Source organism: Melitaea cinxia, chromosome 3 (assembly GCF_905220565.1).
Source record: "Melitaea cinxia chromosome 3, ilMelCinx1.1, whole genome shotgun sequence".
Classification (NCBI taxonomy): Eukaryota; Metazoa; Arthropoda; class Insecta; order Lepidoptera; family Nymphalidae; genus Melitaea; species Melitaea cinxia.
Window position 1 is genome coordinate 871,984 of NC_059396.1, and position 19,322 is coordinate 891,305.

The 19,322-nt window shown below is 35.1% G+C and overlaps 1 protein-coding gene across 1 annotated transcript in view; it reads right to left on the minus strand.

Moving 5' to 3' along the window:
• LOC123669678 (girdin-like) overlaps positions 1-15,565 on the minus strand; it is a 31,957-nt gene extending 16,392 nt beyond the window's left edge. The window contains exons 1-13 of the mRNA XM_045603269.1: positions 15,419-15,565; positions 14,835-14,963; positions 13,029-13,207; positions 12,648-12,670; positions 11,551-11,642; positions 11,073-11,161; positions 10,539-10,631; positions 9,847-9,907; positions 8,027-8,206; positions 7,028-7,246; positions 6,133-6,219; positions 5,469-5,647; positions 4,299-4,341 (exon numbers count right to left, since the gene is read on the minus strand). Of these exons, the coding sequence (XP_045459225.1) occupies positions 4,299-4,341; positions 5,469-5,647; positions 6,133-6,219; positions 7,028-7,246; positions 8,027-8,206; positions 9,847-9,907; positions 10,539-10,631; positions 11,073-11,161; positions 11,551-11,642; positions 12,648-12,670; positions 13,029-13,207; positions 14,835-14,963; positions 15,419-15,565 (1,521 nt within the window). The remainder of the gene's footprint in view (positions 1-4,298; positions 4,342-5,468; positions 5,648-6,132; positions 6,220-7,027; positions 7,247-8,026; positions 8,207-9,846; positions 9,908-10,538; positions 10,632-11,072; positions 11,162-11,550; positions 11,643-12,647; positions 12,671-13,028; positions 13,208-14,834; positions 14,964-15,418) is intronic.
• Between the last annotated feature and the right edge of the window lie 3,757 nt (positions 15,566-19,322).

The window sequence follows — 19,322 nt, forward strand, 5'->3', positions numbered from 1 at the left end:
TTTACCATTCTTACGTTCTTAAAAAATGTTTTAATACTACAAAGGTTATATTAAAGCGTTAATTTAAAATAAGGTTTTATATCGACATTTTAATTACTTAAATATAATTAATCTGTATCTCACTCACAACGAGCATCGTAGCCATCAGCTTACTCTCGAGGTATAGAGCGCGCGCGTCGCTCCCCGCGCTTCCGACGCTGCTTGCTATACTGTCCTGAAATACGTATGTTTCTTATAAACTAGAAACTGAAAAATAAATACAGAGATCCACATCGTTGTTATATTTAACAATATCTAATATTATTAATAAATAATAAATTTCTTTTAACATACACACACAGTCGTCTGCAATAATACATATACAAATGCTCTCTTCCCGTGGGTGTCATAAGAGGCGACTAAGGGATAACAAGGTTCCACAACCACCTTGGAACTTAAGAAGCCGGCCGATGGCGGGATAACCATCCAACTGCTGGCTTTGAAATACACAGGCCGAAGACGGGCAGCAGCGTCTTCGGTGCGACAAAGCCAGTACTGCGGTCACCAACCCGCCTGCCCAGCGTGGTGACTATGGGAAAAACACATGAGTTCACGTTATTTTTGTCTATGTCCAGCAGTGGACTGTATAGGCTGTAATGATGATGATGATAATGATGAAATGCAAATATGGGTGCACCCAGACTCAGGCGAGAATCTAACCCACAACCCGCGGAGCAGAGAGCAAGGCAGACAAACTGCGCCAACTCTCTGTTATAAAAAAAATAAACATAACAAAAACGTTAAAAAATATTATTTCTTGAATCAAAACCCTTCTAGTGGTACTTTTTAGTGGCCTTAGGGACAACATGCTAGACTTTAATGTAAATAAATAAAATTAACTAATAATACGACTAATTTTGTGCAGAGATTTTGTGTATCAGCATTGTTTTTTTTTTTATTGAATTTATACCACTAACTTGGCAAACAAGCGTACAGCCCCAAAAAATAGTCAAGTGAATGCGTTTTATCAAAGATTACTCAAAAAGTAGTGATAAGATCTCAATCAAATTTAAATGGGACGACAAGACAAGTATCAGCTTTCGATTTAAAAAAAAATCATCAAAATCGGTATACCCAGTAAAAAATTATGAGGTATAATGCAATGTAGCTGGACGAAAAAATGGTCTACTAAAATTATTTTCTAAATAAACCCCCATCAACTCACTTTACCAAAATCACTCGTATCCGAATCGCCATACATCATGAGGCCGTTAAACATCATCTTAGGACAATAATCAATCCGAGGACACAGATAAAAAAGCACAATAAACACGAAATAAAGAAACAGAGACGCACTACGGTTATACATAAAAAAATAACTAGAAAAAGTATTAAACATTCAGTCAAAAAACATACAATAAAAATAGAATAAGTTTTAAAAATTGTATAGAGTTATACTTTATTTGCGTCAAAAATATTGGTTTATTAATATTATTATTTAGAAGATTATTATTGTTCAAAATTAAGATAAATTAGATTTACAAGTAACAGCTTAGTAATAAGTGTTCACGTAAAGCACGATTATTATTGCTTTAAAAGCACAACAAAACGCGCCTGTATGCAGCGATGCACTGAACACATAATTATGATGGGGTGAGCCCGGAGCCGGCGCCGATGTGTATTGATATATTTAGCAGCGATAATAGTAATTTTGGAAGCGCAGCAGAAGCGCTTCTGTTCCACTTGTTTGGAGCCTCGATGGGTTGTATGGAGTGTTTATATTTCAAAAATCGTTGTCTGAAATCGTTTTATGGTATGCTATACTTGTGGACAATTTTCCAGTAGAAAGTTTTAAGTATTTACTATATTTATATTACTTTTCTAAGATTTTAAGATCTTTCGGAAATTACTGTCAAAGCAGAGCTGTCGTCATTTCAATAGTTATTCTATCAATGTCTGATACAGTCTCAATCGCTTTTGTACATATATTTTTTAAAAATGAATATTTTTAGGCTAACTACCTAACCCTCTAATTCCATTACATTGACCATTAGTAGAGTAAAATTAATTATCTCAGATCAAACCTCAAGAAAGTTTCAAGAAACCTACACATATGCCGTGCAGTTAAACATTTAACTGAAGTTTGGTAAGTAGGTGACCAATGGTAGTGGTGACCAGTGCTTACGTAGCAAACGTACAAGAAAGGAGGTAGTTCGGTATGGACACGTGTAATGCCCTCAACGTCTACACCCAAACTTATGTCTCGTGAACAAGACATTTGGATATAATGTAGAAATATCGATTTTGATATTTTGAATAATTTCTATAATAAAAATAACCATGTTAATTTAAAATATTATGTTAACGTTTACAGGCTACGAAAACACCGAACAATACAATGTAGACCAAAATGAGAGGAGCATTATATCATCACCGACCTATTTAACATAAAAAAACCATAGAATCCCAAAGAATTATAATAGTCACAACATAATATCGTCAAGAAAATGTCGTAAGCGCAACGGACGACGGTATCTAGTTCATCGCTACATAGCTCTTCCGCCGACGTTTCGTCACACTGAACCATTAACGTTTCAAATCAGACACATAAAAAACTTTTTTAATATTTTGTTTTCTTTCTATTAGTGTTCAGTGACCAGAGGAAGTAAAATAATATTTATTTTTTTAGATTCTTTAATTTACAAAGTCTTACTCAAGTTCTGCTGCTGCATTTTCTATTAGAGAACTTGTAATGTGTAAGTAAGTAGTATGTATGTAAATACCACCGTGGGGAGACCCACAAGGATAGACATTCATACCGGAAAGAAATATTTATACACATACAAATATACATCCCGAGCGAGAATCGAACTCACATACCGTCGCCGCGTCGGTGTTTTAGGCGACTACACCCACCAACACACCAGAGTGGTTGTTAAATTATAAAGTATAGTACAACTAGCTGACCCCGCAAACGTTGTTTTGCCATATATGTTATAAAGCCCCTTAATCCCCCCGCCAACCCGCCTTATAACTTAGAGGTATGAAAAATAGATGTTGTTCGATTCTCAGACCTACCCAATATGCACACAAAATATTCATGAGAATTAGTCAAGCTGTTTCGGAGGAGTTTAACTACAAACACCGCGACACGAGAATTTTATATATTAGATTAAATACATTATATTGTGTAATACTGAGACTAAACAGTGGTGAGTAAGGTGACCAGAGCTCCTGAAGGGATTGAGGGTAGGGTCGGCAGCCCACTTGCGATGCTCCTGTTGTTGCAGTTACGGTTACGGTTTACGGTAATAGCTTACCATCAGGTGAGCCATACGCTTGTTTGCCGACCTAGTGATATAATACGACCTAGTTATATAATAACTAATTTTTTTAATAAGTACACTGACAACAAGACTCAGACCGTAGATTATACCAAAAAGAAAAGAAACTAAACAGATTTTTTTTAAATCTTCAATATATTACACAAACATTATAAAAAAGTTAAAAATATATATAATTATTAAAACTAACACAATAAATGGAAAACGATTGAAGTAGCAGAACCTCTAAATTTCTTATGACCACATTTGAACTAGCCGATCAAAATATCCCACAAATAACAAACTTTTAAAAGTTCAGCATTTGCTTTTGGCGCCACAACATAGTGGCAGAACTTATTTTTAATACAAACCGGCGGCAACTTAAGCGCGTCGTAAAACGTAGCGTTCGTGGGTGGCATGAAAATATAAATCCATCATCTATGTTAACCCATTCTTAAAATTATGATAAACAACCTACTGAATGAAATGTGTGTATGTGTGTGTGTGTGTGTGTGTGTGTGTTATTAAACTTTATAATTATTGTTACAATCCTGTGTATCGTAGCATGAGATGATACTAAGCAGTGTATTACTTTGTCAATTAATTGATTTTTGAAAATAATCATTAAATGAAATCTAGATAATAATGAAAATTTGGAGGGAATTCGACATTAAATTCCCGTGTGAAATTTGGGCAAGCGAGTAAGGCTAAATTTAGAATCCTTTAAATTGTTTATTTTTATGATTTTGGGGAGCGTGTGAGGAACAGGGTGTAAAATTCCTCGTCCGCCATTGAAAAGGGAGGATCCTCCGACCAGACGGGTGTTGTAACTGGAGGGCTACTGCCCCCACGGTTGTTGTCAGGTTCTTGTATATATACTCAATCGCTCTGATAACTTTGATAGCGCGATGTAGGATACGTCAGTTTTCTCTAGTTCGTATGTCGCGAGATAGATGGCGCTACATGATAAATGGTAAAATACATTATAAGGCTTACTTCTTGTGCGCGCGAGGCGTGTTCTTGCTCTTGTTTTATTTCCCTGAAAATTATGAAAAAATCGTATCATAACTGTTTCTATTATCTAGTTTTGAAAATTCTAACAGGACATGTTAATAAGTATATAAGCATATAAGTTAGTGTTTAAACGTTTTTAAATAGAATGTCATAATAACAAATACTAGCTATACCCGTGCGTGTCAATACGTGAGTTGATTTAAAATTGAATAAATGATAATTTTCCGACCTTCAATAATTTTGACGTTTCAACATTAAAACCGTAATATATGTCAATAATTTTAATGATTATTTAATTAACAAAAACAAAAGCAATAAAAAAAATAGTTGTTGATGCCGATAGAGAAAGCAATTATCGATAAAATGATATATTATGTATGTAGAGTAATTGTGAGTTTTTTTTTCTAAAAACGGAGGCAAATATCTTAACCTTATCGTACTTATATGTAAGAATCATCGTACGTATGTGATCGTATGTGAGAAATATATTATCCAAACTTAGAGTAGCACGTTTGAAATCAACTATACAGAATATCATAGCCTGCACTAAGCTAATGCTGTGACCCTATTGTGAGTAAAGTAGTTAACGCTTTTAAGGGTATTCTGTTGACAGCAGCGCTATAATAATAATACTCTTTACTGCACACCATTAAAAGAAACATTAAAATAGTAACATAAAAAGAAAGATGTACAAAGGCAGTCTTAACTCTCTTCCAGACAACGTTTTGATATATAGATATAGATAGATAAATAGATAGATAAATAGATAGAGATAGACTAAACTAATGCTGTGACCCTATTGTGACTAAAGTAGCTAAGGCTTTTAGGGCTATAGATATTCTGTTGACAGCAGCGCTATAATAATAATACTCTTTACTGCACACCATTAAAAGAAACATTAAAATAGTAATATAAAATGAAAGACGTACAAAGGCAGTCTTAACTCTCTTCCAGACAATATATATAGGACACGAAATAGAAACGGCGAAAAAGCGAAACTGAAATTATATTGGAATTAAAATGAATTGGTGAGCTATATTTCAAAATATTTTGGGATAAATAATTGGGGTAAGAAAATGTAGTCCCATCAAACCTAGTTACACATATATTCAGGACAATAATAAAAATAAAATTTTCAAAGTAGGTACGAACCCAGAATTGAACTCCTCAATATTTTTAGCTAAACTTTTGTTCAGGATCTTAGATTTATTCCTCTTATCGTCTAAGGCGTGAGGGTCACAGTCGCATTTCGTTCCACATATCTCAAGTTTCTGCGAAACTCCTCGGAGGTCTATCGAGCTGTCTGATATGAGCAGGGGTGGTGAAGGAGACTAAAAATTAAAATTATCTACAGTTGAAAATATTTAAAATCAAAGTTTTCGAGGGAGTCTACGATCGATATAGTATATTTTTTTTTCATTTTTGTCTGTTCATCTGTATCTTGACTGCGACTCTTGAATGGATTTCAATAGAACTTGCGCGATTTAAATGCATATTATAAGCGACGCCGCTTTGGCGCAATGGTCACAGCCATGGATTGTATTCGATCCCCGCACATGACACATTTGTATGGGCCATACAGGTGTTTGCCGTGGTTTGGGTGTTCGTGCAGTCCTTGTGGGTCTTCCCAACGTGCCTCGGAGAGCACGTTAAGCTGTCGGTCCCGGTTGTTATCATGTACACCTGATAGCGATCGTTACTCATAGTACGGAATATATCCGCCAACCTGAATTGGAGCAACGTTGCAGACACCATGGTCACCAATAGACTACTTATCGGTAAGACCCGTATCACTAAAAGTGTCGGTTTAACTTACTCTTTCTATTATAGAAACATCGCTGTAATTCCTTATATCCATTTTCTCTTCTCGACTCACGTTTGGCGTTGACGTTACCATTCCTGACTGGACCGAAATATTTTAGGATTAAATTTGTAATCTATATAAAACTAATAATACATTTATATTAACTGTATTGGTCCAAACATAAATGACTTACCGTCAATTATAAGTTATTCAAATATAGAGACGCATTTAAACGAATTACAAAAAAAAACCTTTGGCACTTTCAAGAAATCCTTATAATTCATGTCCTCTCACTTTTTTAGGCCAATAATATGTTCATGATAGTCTAAATACGGCTAAGCGTCTGCCAAAAAGTTTCCTACAATGTTCAACAATAGGTACATATCCTTATTTTTTTTAATTAAGCTAAGGTGAAAATCAAGTCAAATCAAAAAAAATCAAATAAGGTGAAATTAAGGTAAGGTGAAAAAGTAAAATAAGGTGAAAAATTGGAGCAGCGTGGTGGATCAAACTCAGATCCTTCTCCTACTTGGGAAAAGAGGCCTATGCCCAGTAGTGGGATATTACAGGCTGAAGCGAAAGGTGAAAATCGCATCTATGATGACTCAATGATTTTTTTTTACTTTGCACTAAAGTTTTTTTCATCAAAATAATTGAAAAATCAATATTAAATAAGATTTAAAGGATTCCGTCTTATATTAAAGAAAAACAAAGGTTAAACAGAATCCCTTATACTGTGGTTCCTCAACAACAGCCAATCTAGTATAACCAACTTCTAAAAACTTTTGAAAATTTTATACCTTTTAGAGCATAAATACTTTACAACAAAAGAAATTCGTAAATTCACAAAGAAAACAAATATAATTATCAAAGCAATCTTTATTCTAAGCAATCAAATTCACTCAGCCTTCGAAGACGCATCATCTCCGGAACCATCGCATATTGCGCTATTGTTGTCCCAGTTGATGTTCATATCCATGTCTGGTCTAATTCGACCATTTCGACGAGGTTGTTGTTGAACACACGCAATGGTCAGTGAATCGTAAGACGCGGACGTTTTGTGTTGGATATCGTGATGCAGGCCCTTGTTAGTGTTGAGGCTTTTTGATTCTGCGACTTCTCTGAGCTGACAAATAAAATAGTGTTATATTTTATAAATAAATTTTTTGATAATTAAGCCTCATTTGAGAATAACAGCTGAAGAAAGACATTGTAAGAAAATCTTTAAATAATACTTCTTTTAGCCAAAATAGGCCACATGCATTGAGTGTGACACCATTGATGTTTCAAATTTTCAATTATTAAAAGTAGTCTACCAAATCATCGGTCGAAGAAAAACAACTGGAGCTAAACTCCATGTCTCAGAGGAAATTCTGAGACGTTGCTTATTCTCTTCATAGGCAAAGGTATCTTCTAAAAAAGATAATATATATTTATTATATTACAGACAGTTGAAGAGTTATAGAGAACAGCTTTAGCGCCCTACAGATTGAATATTATCTCACTTTGGACTTGGCCTGCCTCAGCTGCCTTCACATCTCGTGGATGAACCCTATTTTACGGACAACTACTTATTGAAGTAAAACTTGAAAGCGTTACGAAAAGTGTAATGAAGTGAGGCGAACGGAAGTTGAGAGGGAGATATAAGTTTGTGAAGTTAGAAAGAGAGAGAAAGAGAGTTACGTTCCGTATATTACATACTGTAGAAGCAACTAAAGTTTAAAACTAAAGTTTAGTAAAGTAAGTTTTAATTCAATCGTGTGGTCTAAAGCACAATCGTTTTTTATTTATATTCTCTCTTTAGACTTGGCCTGCCTCAGCTGTCTCCACATCTCATGGACGACCTCTTATTTTATAGACAACCCATTATTTTTTGGACAACCTTTTATTACATATAGTATCTCACTTTAGACTTGGCCTGCCTCAGCTGCCTCCGCATCTCATGTATGACGTCGTCCTTGAAGGCGGCCCGCAGCGCCGCCAGCCGGCCCTGCTCGTCCAGAGCCGCGCACACGCGTTGCAACGCACGAACCTCCTCGCGGAGGGACGCGTTCGTTTGACGGAGACTGAGCAACTCGCTCGACGACTACGAGTACGTGCACTGTTTTATGTTTGTGACACTCTTACCCACGTATGCTTTCCTATTTGCGTTAGTAGCTATAATGGCTTACCGTTGTCACTTAGGGGTCGTCCACGAATCTTGATACTTTTTAAGCCCTGATGGGATTGATATATTGCAAAAATCACATGTCTTATTTTGTGCAAAATGTAAAAAAAATTCAGAAAATTATTTTTAAATACAGGTTACTCTTAAAACCAATATATATAAAACTGAAGTGTCTACCTATGATTTCAATGTGTACCTGTGTTTTATTGAGTGCATTTAGTTATTTACACGATACTAAAACACAAACCAAACGATTTTAAAATTCTTATCTGTCTATCTTTCTGTTTGTCCTAGCTAATCTTCGGAACGGCTGAACCGATTTGTATGGGACTTTCACTAGAAGGTAGAGATTAATGTGGAGCACCATATAGGACACTTTTTATCTCAGAATTCCAGCAAAAATTGGAATTTACGTGGGAAAAAACGTGTAGACCGAGTGTGAGGACTTAACGTCCAGGTAGATATGAAATAACTAAAAGGTTTTCCATTACCTAAAGGCTACCATTTTTGCGAGCAAATCTATACATCTATACCGATATTATAAAACTGGTAAGTTTGTTTGTTTAAGCTACTGGTTAGATTTGAAAAAGTCTCTTTGTGTTGGATAGCCCATTTACCGGCAAGGCTATGGGCAATTTTACCTCAAATTAATGAGCGTGTAACCGCGGGGTAAAGCTAGTAATTTAATAAAATTTTGAAAAATCAAGCATTATTATAACAAAATCCAGACAGACATTAAATTTGCAGGGCGTTTTTAGTTGTTTTGACGACCCCTAAGTGAATTACGTTTAAGTTACTCCTACCCATGTATGCATTCCTAGTACCAACGGAAATAATCGATAATAATAAACTTCCATCGAGGTGCACAGCAGGATTACTTTGCTCAAAATCTGGAGCAGCCCGTCTGGAGAAGTACCTCGACCTTACAGAAGATCACAGCTTAATAATATGCTCTCTATCAGGGCTGTGTTCCTGTGGTGAGCAAGGTGACTAGAGCTTCGAGGGGAATTGAGGGTAGGGCCGGCAACGAGCTTGCGATGCTGCTGGTGCTGCAGACGTCTATAGGGTACGATAACCGCTTACTATTCTGTGGTCCGTACACTTGTTTGCCGACATACCTGCCATGCTGTACCAGTAGTACAGTGAAAGGTGTTCTCTTTTTCAACAATTGATTCATTTTCCAAGAAATTGATAGCAAACTGTCTTCTGCCAAACCAATAAACTACAATCGTGCCTTTACACTATGCTCCAGCTGATGTATGCGCTCCTGGTACATCGGGTGCTCCTGCGTCGCCATCTCGGACTCCTTCACCGGCTCCTCGTTGCACTGTCACCAAACACTAAATCATACCTTCGTAGTAGTAGTAGTAGTAGTAGGAGTAGTAGTAGTACCATCTTTATATATATAGATCTATAGAAAGTATTTCTTACATAGAAAGAAACATAGGTAATCTTAACAATTAATATTTTAATACAAAAAAAAATAATAGTTATATATTAATTAATAACTAAAATACATGTTTGGACCAATATAAACATATAATTGAATACATTTTTACCTCGTGCTTATTCGTACAACATATGTCAGCCATCACCTGCGCGTCCTTTTTCGGTACATCGCTAAAAACATTCAATATTTTCTAATAACTCATAACACTACACCTATATTTAAATTAAAAAAAAACTCTATTACTATCGATAAACTTCAAGTGTCTACCTATTTTCAAATCTATTACATACAAACGGTTATCACTATTCCTATCCGTAATCGACGGGACGACATTTTCCTAGTGGTAACCGCTGTATGGCTACGTCAGTAAAGAATATAGCCACCCCCTCTTCCCGTGGGTGTCGTAAGAGGCGACTAAGGGATAACACGGTTCCACTACCACCTTGGAACTTATAAAGATGACCGATGGCGGGATAACCATCCAACTGCTGGCTTTGAAATACACAGGCCGAAGACGGGCAGCAGCGTCTTCGGTGCGACAAAGCCAGCTCTGCGGTCACCAAGCCGCCTGCCCAGCGTGGTGACTATGGGCAACATACATAAGTTCACGCCATTTTTGGCGCGAACTTGTGGAGGCCTATGTCCAACAGTGGACTACAATAGGCTGTAGTGATGATGATAATGAACCGCTGTATTTAGTTTCACAAGAATAGTTGACGATTTATTAATTAAAAAAAAAAACAATTAAAATTCAAAACTAAATTATTACAAAAACACTAATAACGTCCAGTAAATACACACGGTGTACGAAAATTGCTGATGGCCAGTTCGTTCCTCAGAGATGTTATCGTCTGCTCGTAGTGTTCAATATCCTTATTTAATCTTCTAATTTCTCTAAAAACAATAAAGACAATACTTTTTCATATTTCTAGCAACAATAACAATCATTTAAGTATTAATTGATTTAAAGCTATCATTAAATCATCTAAAGCATCTAAAGTTTTTAACAAGTTTGTATAAAGGAATTTTTATTTATATATGTACTCGTACAACTAGATCGGCAAACAAGCGTACGAGTCACCTGAGATGGTAAGCGATTACCTCATAGACGCCTGCAACACCGGAAGCATCGCAAGCGCGTGGTCGACCCTATCTCCAATCAGGAGCTCTGGTCACCTTACTCACCAACAGGAACACAGCTAATAAAAACTGAAATTTTTTGAGACTATCCATACTGTGTCGAAAGCGACCGTTCCTTTTTGTATTTATTTGTATGTAAACGATTTTTTTCCTGCAGCGAACAGTTTTTTTTTTTTCGTATAAGTATTAAATCACCTTTCTTTATTCGCGTTTTCCTTCTTCAGAGAATCGTTCATTATTTTGATCTCGTTCACTTTGTCGCACATCACTTTATTCTTGTCTTTCTATAACAATACATAATATTATAAACTATAATACGATATGTACCTAAATATATATTCATATCAGACACATATTAAACTTTCTAAAATGTTATAATATTTGGTATCTACTTAAGCAATGATACCCAATACGAGTTGGTGTAACAGAACATAGTAGGACATCAAGTAGGACCCTTTTCCCCAATAAGATATCCTGTGTCAGGGGTCCCCAACACAGACAATACAGAAATAAACGTCCAGACCTAAACCAACATTTGTACGGTCTGTAAGAAGAGTCATTTGCTGCGCCAAGATTATGCATTTTTGATATTAGTACATTGTGTTGCATCTCAAACCGTTACTGCAGTAGTTTTTGACGTAGAACAAATAATTTATTTATTTTTTATAATTACATAAGGAAAATCCTCCCCTGACATCTGCAATCCCAGACACATCGCAAACACATTGCCGACTCTAAACCCAATCCCCCAGGAGCTCTGGTAACCTTAATCACCACTGGAACACATCACTGCTTGAAAGCAGTATTATTTAGCTGTGATCTTCTGTCGAGGTACTGCCCCAGATGGGCTGCTCCAGATCTTAAGCAGGATATTTCCTACTGCACTCTATCATTTCACATATTACTAAAAAATCAAAAAGTAAGCTCATACTTTAAGTTTCTAAATTGAGACTTCGAATTTTCTTCATAGTAATACGAGTATTTATCGACATTATATTTCTTGACAATTTATTTCTTATAAATAGACTAATTTTTTAACCCAGAATTCAAGCTAATGTCGTGCGAACTTTAAGAAAGAATAACCATCTATCCCGGCATCTAGCGGTTTCCCCATAACGGGCATGTGACTATCAGATTTTTTTAATTAAAAATGTATCCACAGAAATTAGGTCACAGTGAGTAATGGAAGTATTATATATTTTATAACATGTTGACTCAATGGTACTGGAGCTGCAACTAGATGTTGTACTAACTCGCGAGTTCTTTCCCCTGATATGACAAATAGTTTTATATGTTATATACAGTGGCGTAGTAAGGGGAGGGTAGGAGGGGGTATCATGCTCCGGCCGCTATTCCGGACGCCAAATGGTCCGCAAAACAAAAAATTGCCGGATATATTATATGATTTTCGAATGGGGGGAGGGGCTAAAAACACTCACTGGTTATATAGATTTTTGTCGTAGTGTGGAGAGCTTTTGAGTTGAGCTTTTATAATAAAATCCTGTTCTTTGCTAAAATATAAAGTGCCTGTAATCAATCAATGTATATAAACGCATTGTTGTTAAAGGACAACAAAGCGTGTAGTGTCATTTAATTTATAATAAGTAAACAATAAAAATTGTATAAAATTTATTAATAATAAAAAATAAATAAAATAAATAACATCGAAAAATAAAATATTTAAAAAAAATTCACTACAAAGTCACTATAATTTATAAAATTTTCTTTCTCTCTTCGATTTTTGCGTTACGTTGTCGCTTTGGACATCACCCTGTTCCAGTTTAGACTTTTTCCTGTAAATAAAATTATGACATAATAATATACCTCTACGGTACGGTACATACCTCTACGGTTCCAACCACATAATGTAATACAAGAGCTAATTCGATACTAAATAAAATATAGGATAAGATGTGGAAGCAAGATTCGCATCCATTCTGGATTGAACTAAGCCAAAAGAATGAACAAATGTAATCTATACCATATTTCAAGCAGCATTTTCGAATTTCGACCTCATGTTCACAAAAGCCAATTGAGGTATTTACATTTAGGATAACAAGAGGGAGCAAGATTCACATCTAGCCTGGATTTCAAACTGCTAATTATTAAAAAAGTACCATAGTCTATGTAGATATTCGTAAGGTCACTAACCATAACGCAGATCCAAATATATCAGACTCGGTAACTTCATTGAAGTGTATGCCATCAATCGCGTAGAAGTCAAACTCCCTCAAACGGCGCAGGACCTCCAAGAGGCCGCGTAGGTCAGAATCCTTACGGGCAAGTCTCCTGCGCAGGACCTCTGCTTCAGCCCGGAGCTCGATCTCTATCTGCCCGAATTTATAGTCTGATCAACTTCATCGCAAATATATTGTACTCTGTTAAACCAACCTAATAATTGATAGGTATTGTAATATCCCACTATATCCCACTACTGAAAAGACTATTTCTCCTGTTTAATAGAATTGGTAGGATTGTAGATATGGTACTGGGTTTTGGGGGTATAGCCAGCTCACCTTAATTTACTTCATAATGAGAGTTAGAGCAGTCGTAATCCTTCATATTACTCAGAAAGTTTGGAAAATCCAAAAGTGTACGCCTCATAATCTCATTTTTTATTTTAGTTTATTATTAATTAATAAAAAAAATACCAATGTATTTTATTTATAAATTTATCGTGATACGGTAATAAATTAGACCGCTATCTTCGATAGAACCTAGTTTTAAATCATACTCAAGCGTATAAAAATAAATTAACTTGATCAGTTAAGTTTTTCGACAGTTCTCCCCTATGGAAAAAATCTCATAAAGCATGGACAAATGCAGACCAAATTCTCATAGACTTTCGTAGACTGCAATCTCCTCAACGGATAGTGATGTGTGGTTCGAGTGAAATATATATCCTTACAAAATTTCGTTTACACGACGTCAATAATACCTTCTAAAAAGTCGAATAAATTTATTTTCGACTTGTTTTAATGTAAAAATTTACATCTTCTTGTATATAAAACGTTATGATGAAAACTTTCGATCTTAGGTAGTAAAGTATGCACTAACTAAATCACTATGCCCAAAAATCGACCATAACTTCGACTGTCCCTACAAATAATATCGAAATTGAAAAAAGGCACTTTACATTTTTTACGCTGAATGATTTGTTCAGTATCCATAATGACTATAAACTCATGAAAAATGTGATTTTATGTGTATTTTTTAGCATTTTCTCTTTTTTTCTTTGAAAATATACATAAAAAGTAATTTTTTCATGCAATAAAAAAATATAAAATTTTCAGTTTTGATACTGCACGTAGGGACAGTCGACTTGCACGAGTCCTGTTCATTACGTGGTTCAAGATCACTTTCCCGTCAGCTATCAAACTTTACTGACAACATATTCAAACTATTTCATTAATTAATTAATTTCATTTTCATGATTATTGTAATTAAAGTCATATTTTAATATAATGAACTGTATTAAATCATCATAATAAATAATCGGACACACCTTGATAAAACTAGTGAAAAAATGTAATAGGCATTAGGAACTCGCCCAAAATATCACATGATGGTTAAGTACATCGACTCGACTTAATTTCATGCTAGTCTTTATACAATTTGGTCTCTGGATACAGTCAATCAACTACTCTGTATTCTCAACTCTCAACTGGCATTTATCTATTATTATTATAATTTTTTCTTTTTTTTTTTGTAAAATTATTGTGTTTTATTTTAGATGCGTGGTATGTACATTGTTTCCAAATTAATTAATTGTAGTAACTACACGGTTATAGTTCAATGGAGCAGTTATCTTGTAATTTTGTTTTTTTTTTGTCTAGTTTTTAAGTTGTCTGTGTATCGATGTATGTATGTCAGTGTGAATGAACGATGATAATAATAATTATTATTATTATTACTCGCAAAGAGCAAACTAAATAAAACAGGATATTAAGGGCCTACTTCAGCATGTCGTCTCTTCTCCAGCAGACGCGATGTAAGCTCCGTCTCCAACTCTTCGACAGTGCTCGCCAGCAGCGTATTTTGGGCCACCAGATCATTCACCCACGACTGCAGAGCTTCCACTTTCCTCTAATCATTTATTAAAAATTATAGTTTCAAAGTTTGTCAAACACAGACGAATTTTTAACAGGACGTATCTGTTTGCAAAAAAAATCAGAAAACGTAACTGCAATATCATTTCAACTTCACGCAATAGTTAATAAGACCTGACAACGTCTGTCGGACCAGCTATGATCCACTCTAACATTCACATCTATTACTTTAAAAGCCTATTTTAAAATGTGACTATTCTGTTAGTCTAATGTTCAAAACGAAAATAACTTTTTTGAGACTACTCCGTAACTCGTGTTCCAACCAAAAATTATTTCAATCAAGTAGGCTTCAAAAGCACTTTTGATTTGTCATTTTAAATTTTTTTTTTTAATAAATTACTCATAGTTAAACGAATACACCACTGACTCAAAATTTAGATTCTCCAGAGAAATACCAACAAGTAACTTCGCCGTTACTCTTAAAATAGTAACCTGTAGTTTGTCAGCGCCTCCAATTCTATCAACAAGGTCGACGCGGTCGCGGTGCGCTCGCTGTACATCCTCCAACACAGCCAACGCCGCCCCCCCTCCACACGCCCCGCACCCCCCACAAGCACCACACTCCACCACGTTTTCCATCACCACTATTTTGACCAATTACACTTACCTCATCATGAACTAAACCAATTAATTACCTAATCTATCTAAACTTAGTTCTGCGTTTGTTCCATCAACACGACATTTCTGTCAAAGTTGACAATGTTTAAAGTTAAAAAGAATTGCAAGACGAACTTTTGTGATAGCATCAAAAAGAAGAGAAAAAGAGGTTGAAGTGGAAACAAAATAAATAAAATAACAACATATCAACACCAAAATAATATTTATTCGATTATAAATTTAGCTAAATTTGTACCTACACACATTTACGTTGGTGTGTTTTTAACACATACTTATTAACACTGGAGCACGTCTTTTAGAGTACCTTTTGTATAGAAGTCGAAGGTATCTTCAAATCTTCAGACTTACGTCGATCACAAAACTACAATCTTATATTTTATATATAGTAGAAAAATGTCGGTACGTGTCAATTTAAATCATTATTTTTAACATTACAGTTGTACCTGCAGTGATTTTTATTATTTTAACTGGAATCCGAAAATCTTCTGAATATTTAAAAATATTTTGAAGACTAAATACTATGACATACTTTCTCTAATTGACAGTACTTTTCTCTGAAGTTGAGCCGCGTTCGCGCAACGGTTACAGCCATGGATTGTACCTGTTGTGCTGGCGGTTGCGGGTTCGATCCGCACATGACAAACATTTGTATGGGCCATACAGGTGTTTGCCGTGGTCTGGGTGTTTGTGCAGTCCTTGTGGGTCTCCCCACCGTGCCTCGGAGAGCACGTTAAGCGTCGGTCCCGGTTGTTATCATGTACACCTGCGATCGTTACTCATAGTAGGGAACATATCCGCCAACCCACATTGGAGCAGCGTGGTGGATTAAGCTCTGATCCTTCTCCTACATGGGGAAAGAGGCCTATGCCCAGAAGTGGGATATTACAGGCTGAAGCGTGAGCTACGTCTATCATTACTCCGACATTAGTGATTTATTACCATGATATTCCAGTTTAAATAATACCAAAAATCAGTGGATTATTTCAGGGTGAAGCGAAATTAGGCTAAAAATCAAATTGTTACCACATCAAAATTCTATCTCTAGTCAGCAAATTCAGAGATAGAGTATTGAAACTGGCCGTAAAACTGTTAGTAAAAAAGTATTTTAGTGTTACCTTTGCTCATGTTTATAAATTTTAAATTTAGTGGCGTACGATTTGTGATTGAAAAAAGATTTTCTTATTGTGTATTTTTAATTGTGCCATAGCAAAAAGTTAAAATAGCACAATAAGGTTAATCTGTATACAAATATAAATATAACAAATATAATAGTCTGATAAAAAATTTCTACAAGATAAATCCGTATAAATGTAACCTATCATAAGCCGTCACAAAATGGCGACTAAGAAACCGCCATTTTACGAAATTTGCACAAAACAAAAGTTTATTCTTGATTTCTTTATCTTAATAAGTTACTTTTTAACGTTGTTGCAATAATTATTATTTATATGTACAAAATATTTCTAAGAAATTCTTAGACGAGTCTCAGACTTACGCTTAAAATCGTGTTGCGCACATTTAATCTACTGCATATTACACGGTTAAACGAAAAACTGTGTAAAGCATATTTATTATTAAAAGCTAATGAAAATATTTTTAACAACCTTTAAATGACGTATTCCTAAGAATTTTGGTATACGATATCTATCATTACATAATGTATCATATATAATGGTAAAATATTCAATTTTGCTAGTGTACAGATTTTTGAAATGAGTTATTCTCGAAACGGTACTTTACAAGTATGAAAATAAAATTAAAGAAAAAAATCTTCACAATTCGAACAATTTTATTAGTGTAACTTACATTAATCGGATAATCTAAATGCACTTGGTGCCATAATCTCGTAAGTATGATATGTTTCACAGCTATGCTTAGCTTACTCCTATAGTGTAATATTGTGTGTCAAAATTTAATTTTACTTATTATTTTTTTTTTTTGTAAAAAAAAACAAATAAGCACAGACAAAACATAGATTAGGATCTCTTTAAACGTCAATGTCACTAGTGACGTGCTGTCTTTAACGGTGGATTATACGGTCTTAAATACAGGTCATGCAACGAGTAGTTAGAACGAGTGTCATAACTTTTCGTTCTTGTCAACGTTGGCCCACATCACTGCTATCGATGTGTGCGGTCACGAGTGACGCTTGATTGTAATTGATTTTCTGTCTTCGTTTCACAGCATACCCATCGATCGTCATGGCTCTGGCGGCCGTAAATTGAAAAGAAAAGCGCAACCATTAAGCCGACGAACCCCTACTACTGTAATTGCACGACCTGTATATATCATAAAAAATCCAAATAAAAACTTTAGATTTAGCTCTGGATTTTTATAAAAAGTATTTGGGCGGAACAAACTTCTTTTACGCTACTTATTTTAGTACCGTGACGTCCAACTAAAGACTAAAAAAAATCTATCCATAGTTTTTTTTTTAAGTAGAACTTCTTTACATACACTTGGCTTGGGGAGTAAGCTGCTAAATGCGTGACGAGAGCGTTACAAAAAGTGTGATCGGATGACGCGAACGGAGCAAGATAGGTGCGAGTGCACATTGTCTCTCTCTTTCTCTCAAAGCCAGTCACGTCACGTATATTTAAGACACAGTGCAGGCCTAAAAGAAGTTTTACTTCAGTCGTGTGGTCTAAAGCACACTCGTTTTTTTAATATTTATATATCTATAATTTGCGCCCTCGCACGCCCTAAACTATATATAAAGGCGAGGCTTGTATATAAGTCGAGATTTAAGTCACTTCAATCAGTAAATCAATTGGTCAGTAAGTTACATTTGGCTTGTGTACTTAAAGACTACAATATATGTGAAGCTTTATATCATCATAATATGTATAAATAGTTAGACAATATTAAACGTATATTATGTGATATACAGTCGGATATCCGCGGGTACGGATATCCGCGGATACGGATATCCTTGGATACGGATACGGATATCCAAAACATCACTAGTAATATATACAAACCATTTGCATGTGATATCAGCTGTTATGGCTTATTTTTAATTCACAAAAAAAAAATTAAACGGATATTTGCTTGAAAGGAATTTCAAAATTAATATTAACAAAGGAATATAATTATGTTATTAGTATTAAGTTTTAATTTTTGTCGAAATCCAGTCGATCTTATTAACTTGTTAATACATTTCCCTTCAAGTATAAACATATAAAAAGGGGCCGTCTATAAATACGTAACACAAAATGTTTTGTTTTACTCATATCTCTCCGTCATACTAGGGCAGACATTCACCCCCTCCCTAATAAAATTGCGTCACAAAATTTAATCGTCAGGATAAAATGTAAGAACTGTCAGGTTATGAAAAAGAAAGAAAATTAAATTAATGAAATACGAAAGCCACAGTTCCTGAACCCCCCCCCCCCCCCCCACACCCTATTGTCAAATCTCATCGCCCTAAACAAACCCACCTCTGTTATTTGCAAACGTATTATAGACGAACCCACCCAAAAAAATGTCTACTGATACTTAATTCTTAAACGAAGCTTCATCTCATATAAATAAATTGAGATTTCAATGTTTAAATATTTCCTATAACTTTTAGGACTATTACCTACTCCTGCTGTACATAAAGAAAATTTAACTACGCTTAATACTACAAATTCATCTATACAAGTCCTAGGCGATATCGTTTTTACATCTGAAACAAAAAAAAATATGTATAATTTAATATTGCATATTGTCTGTC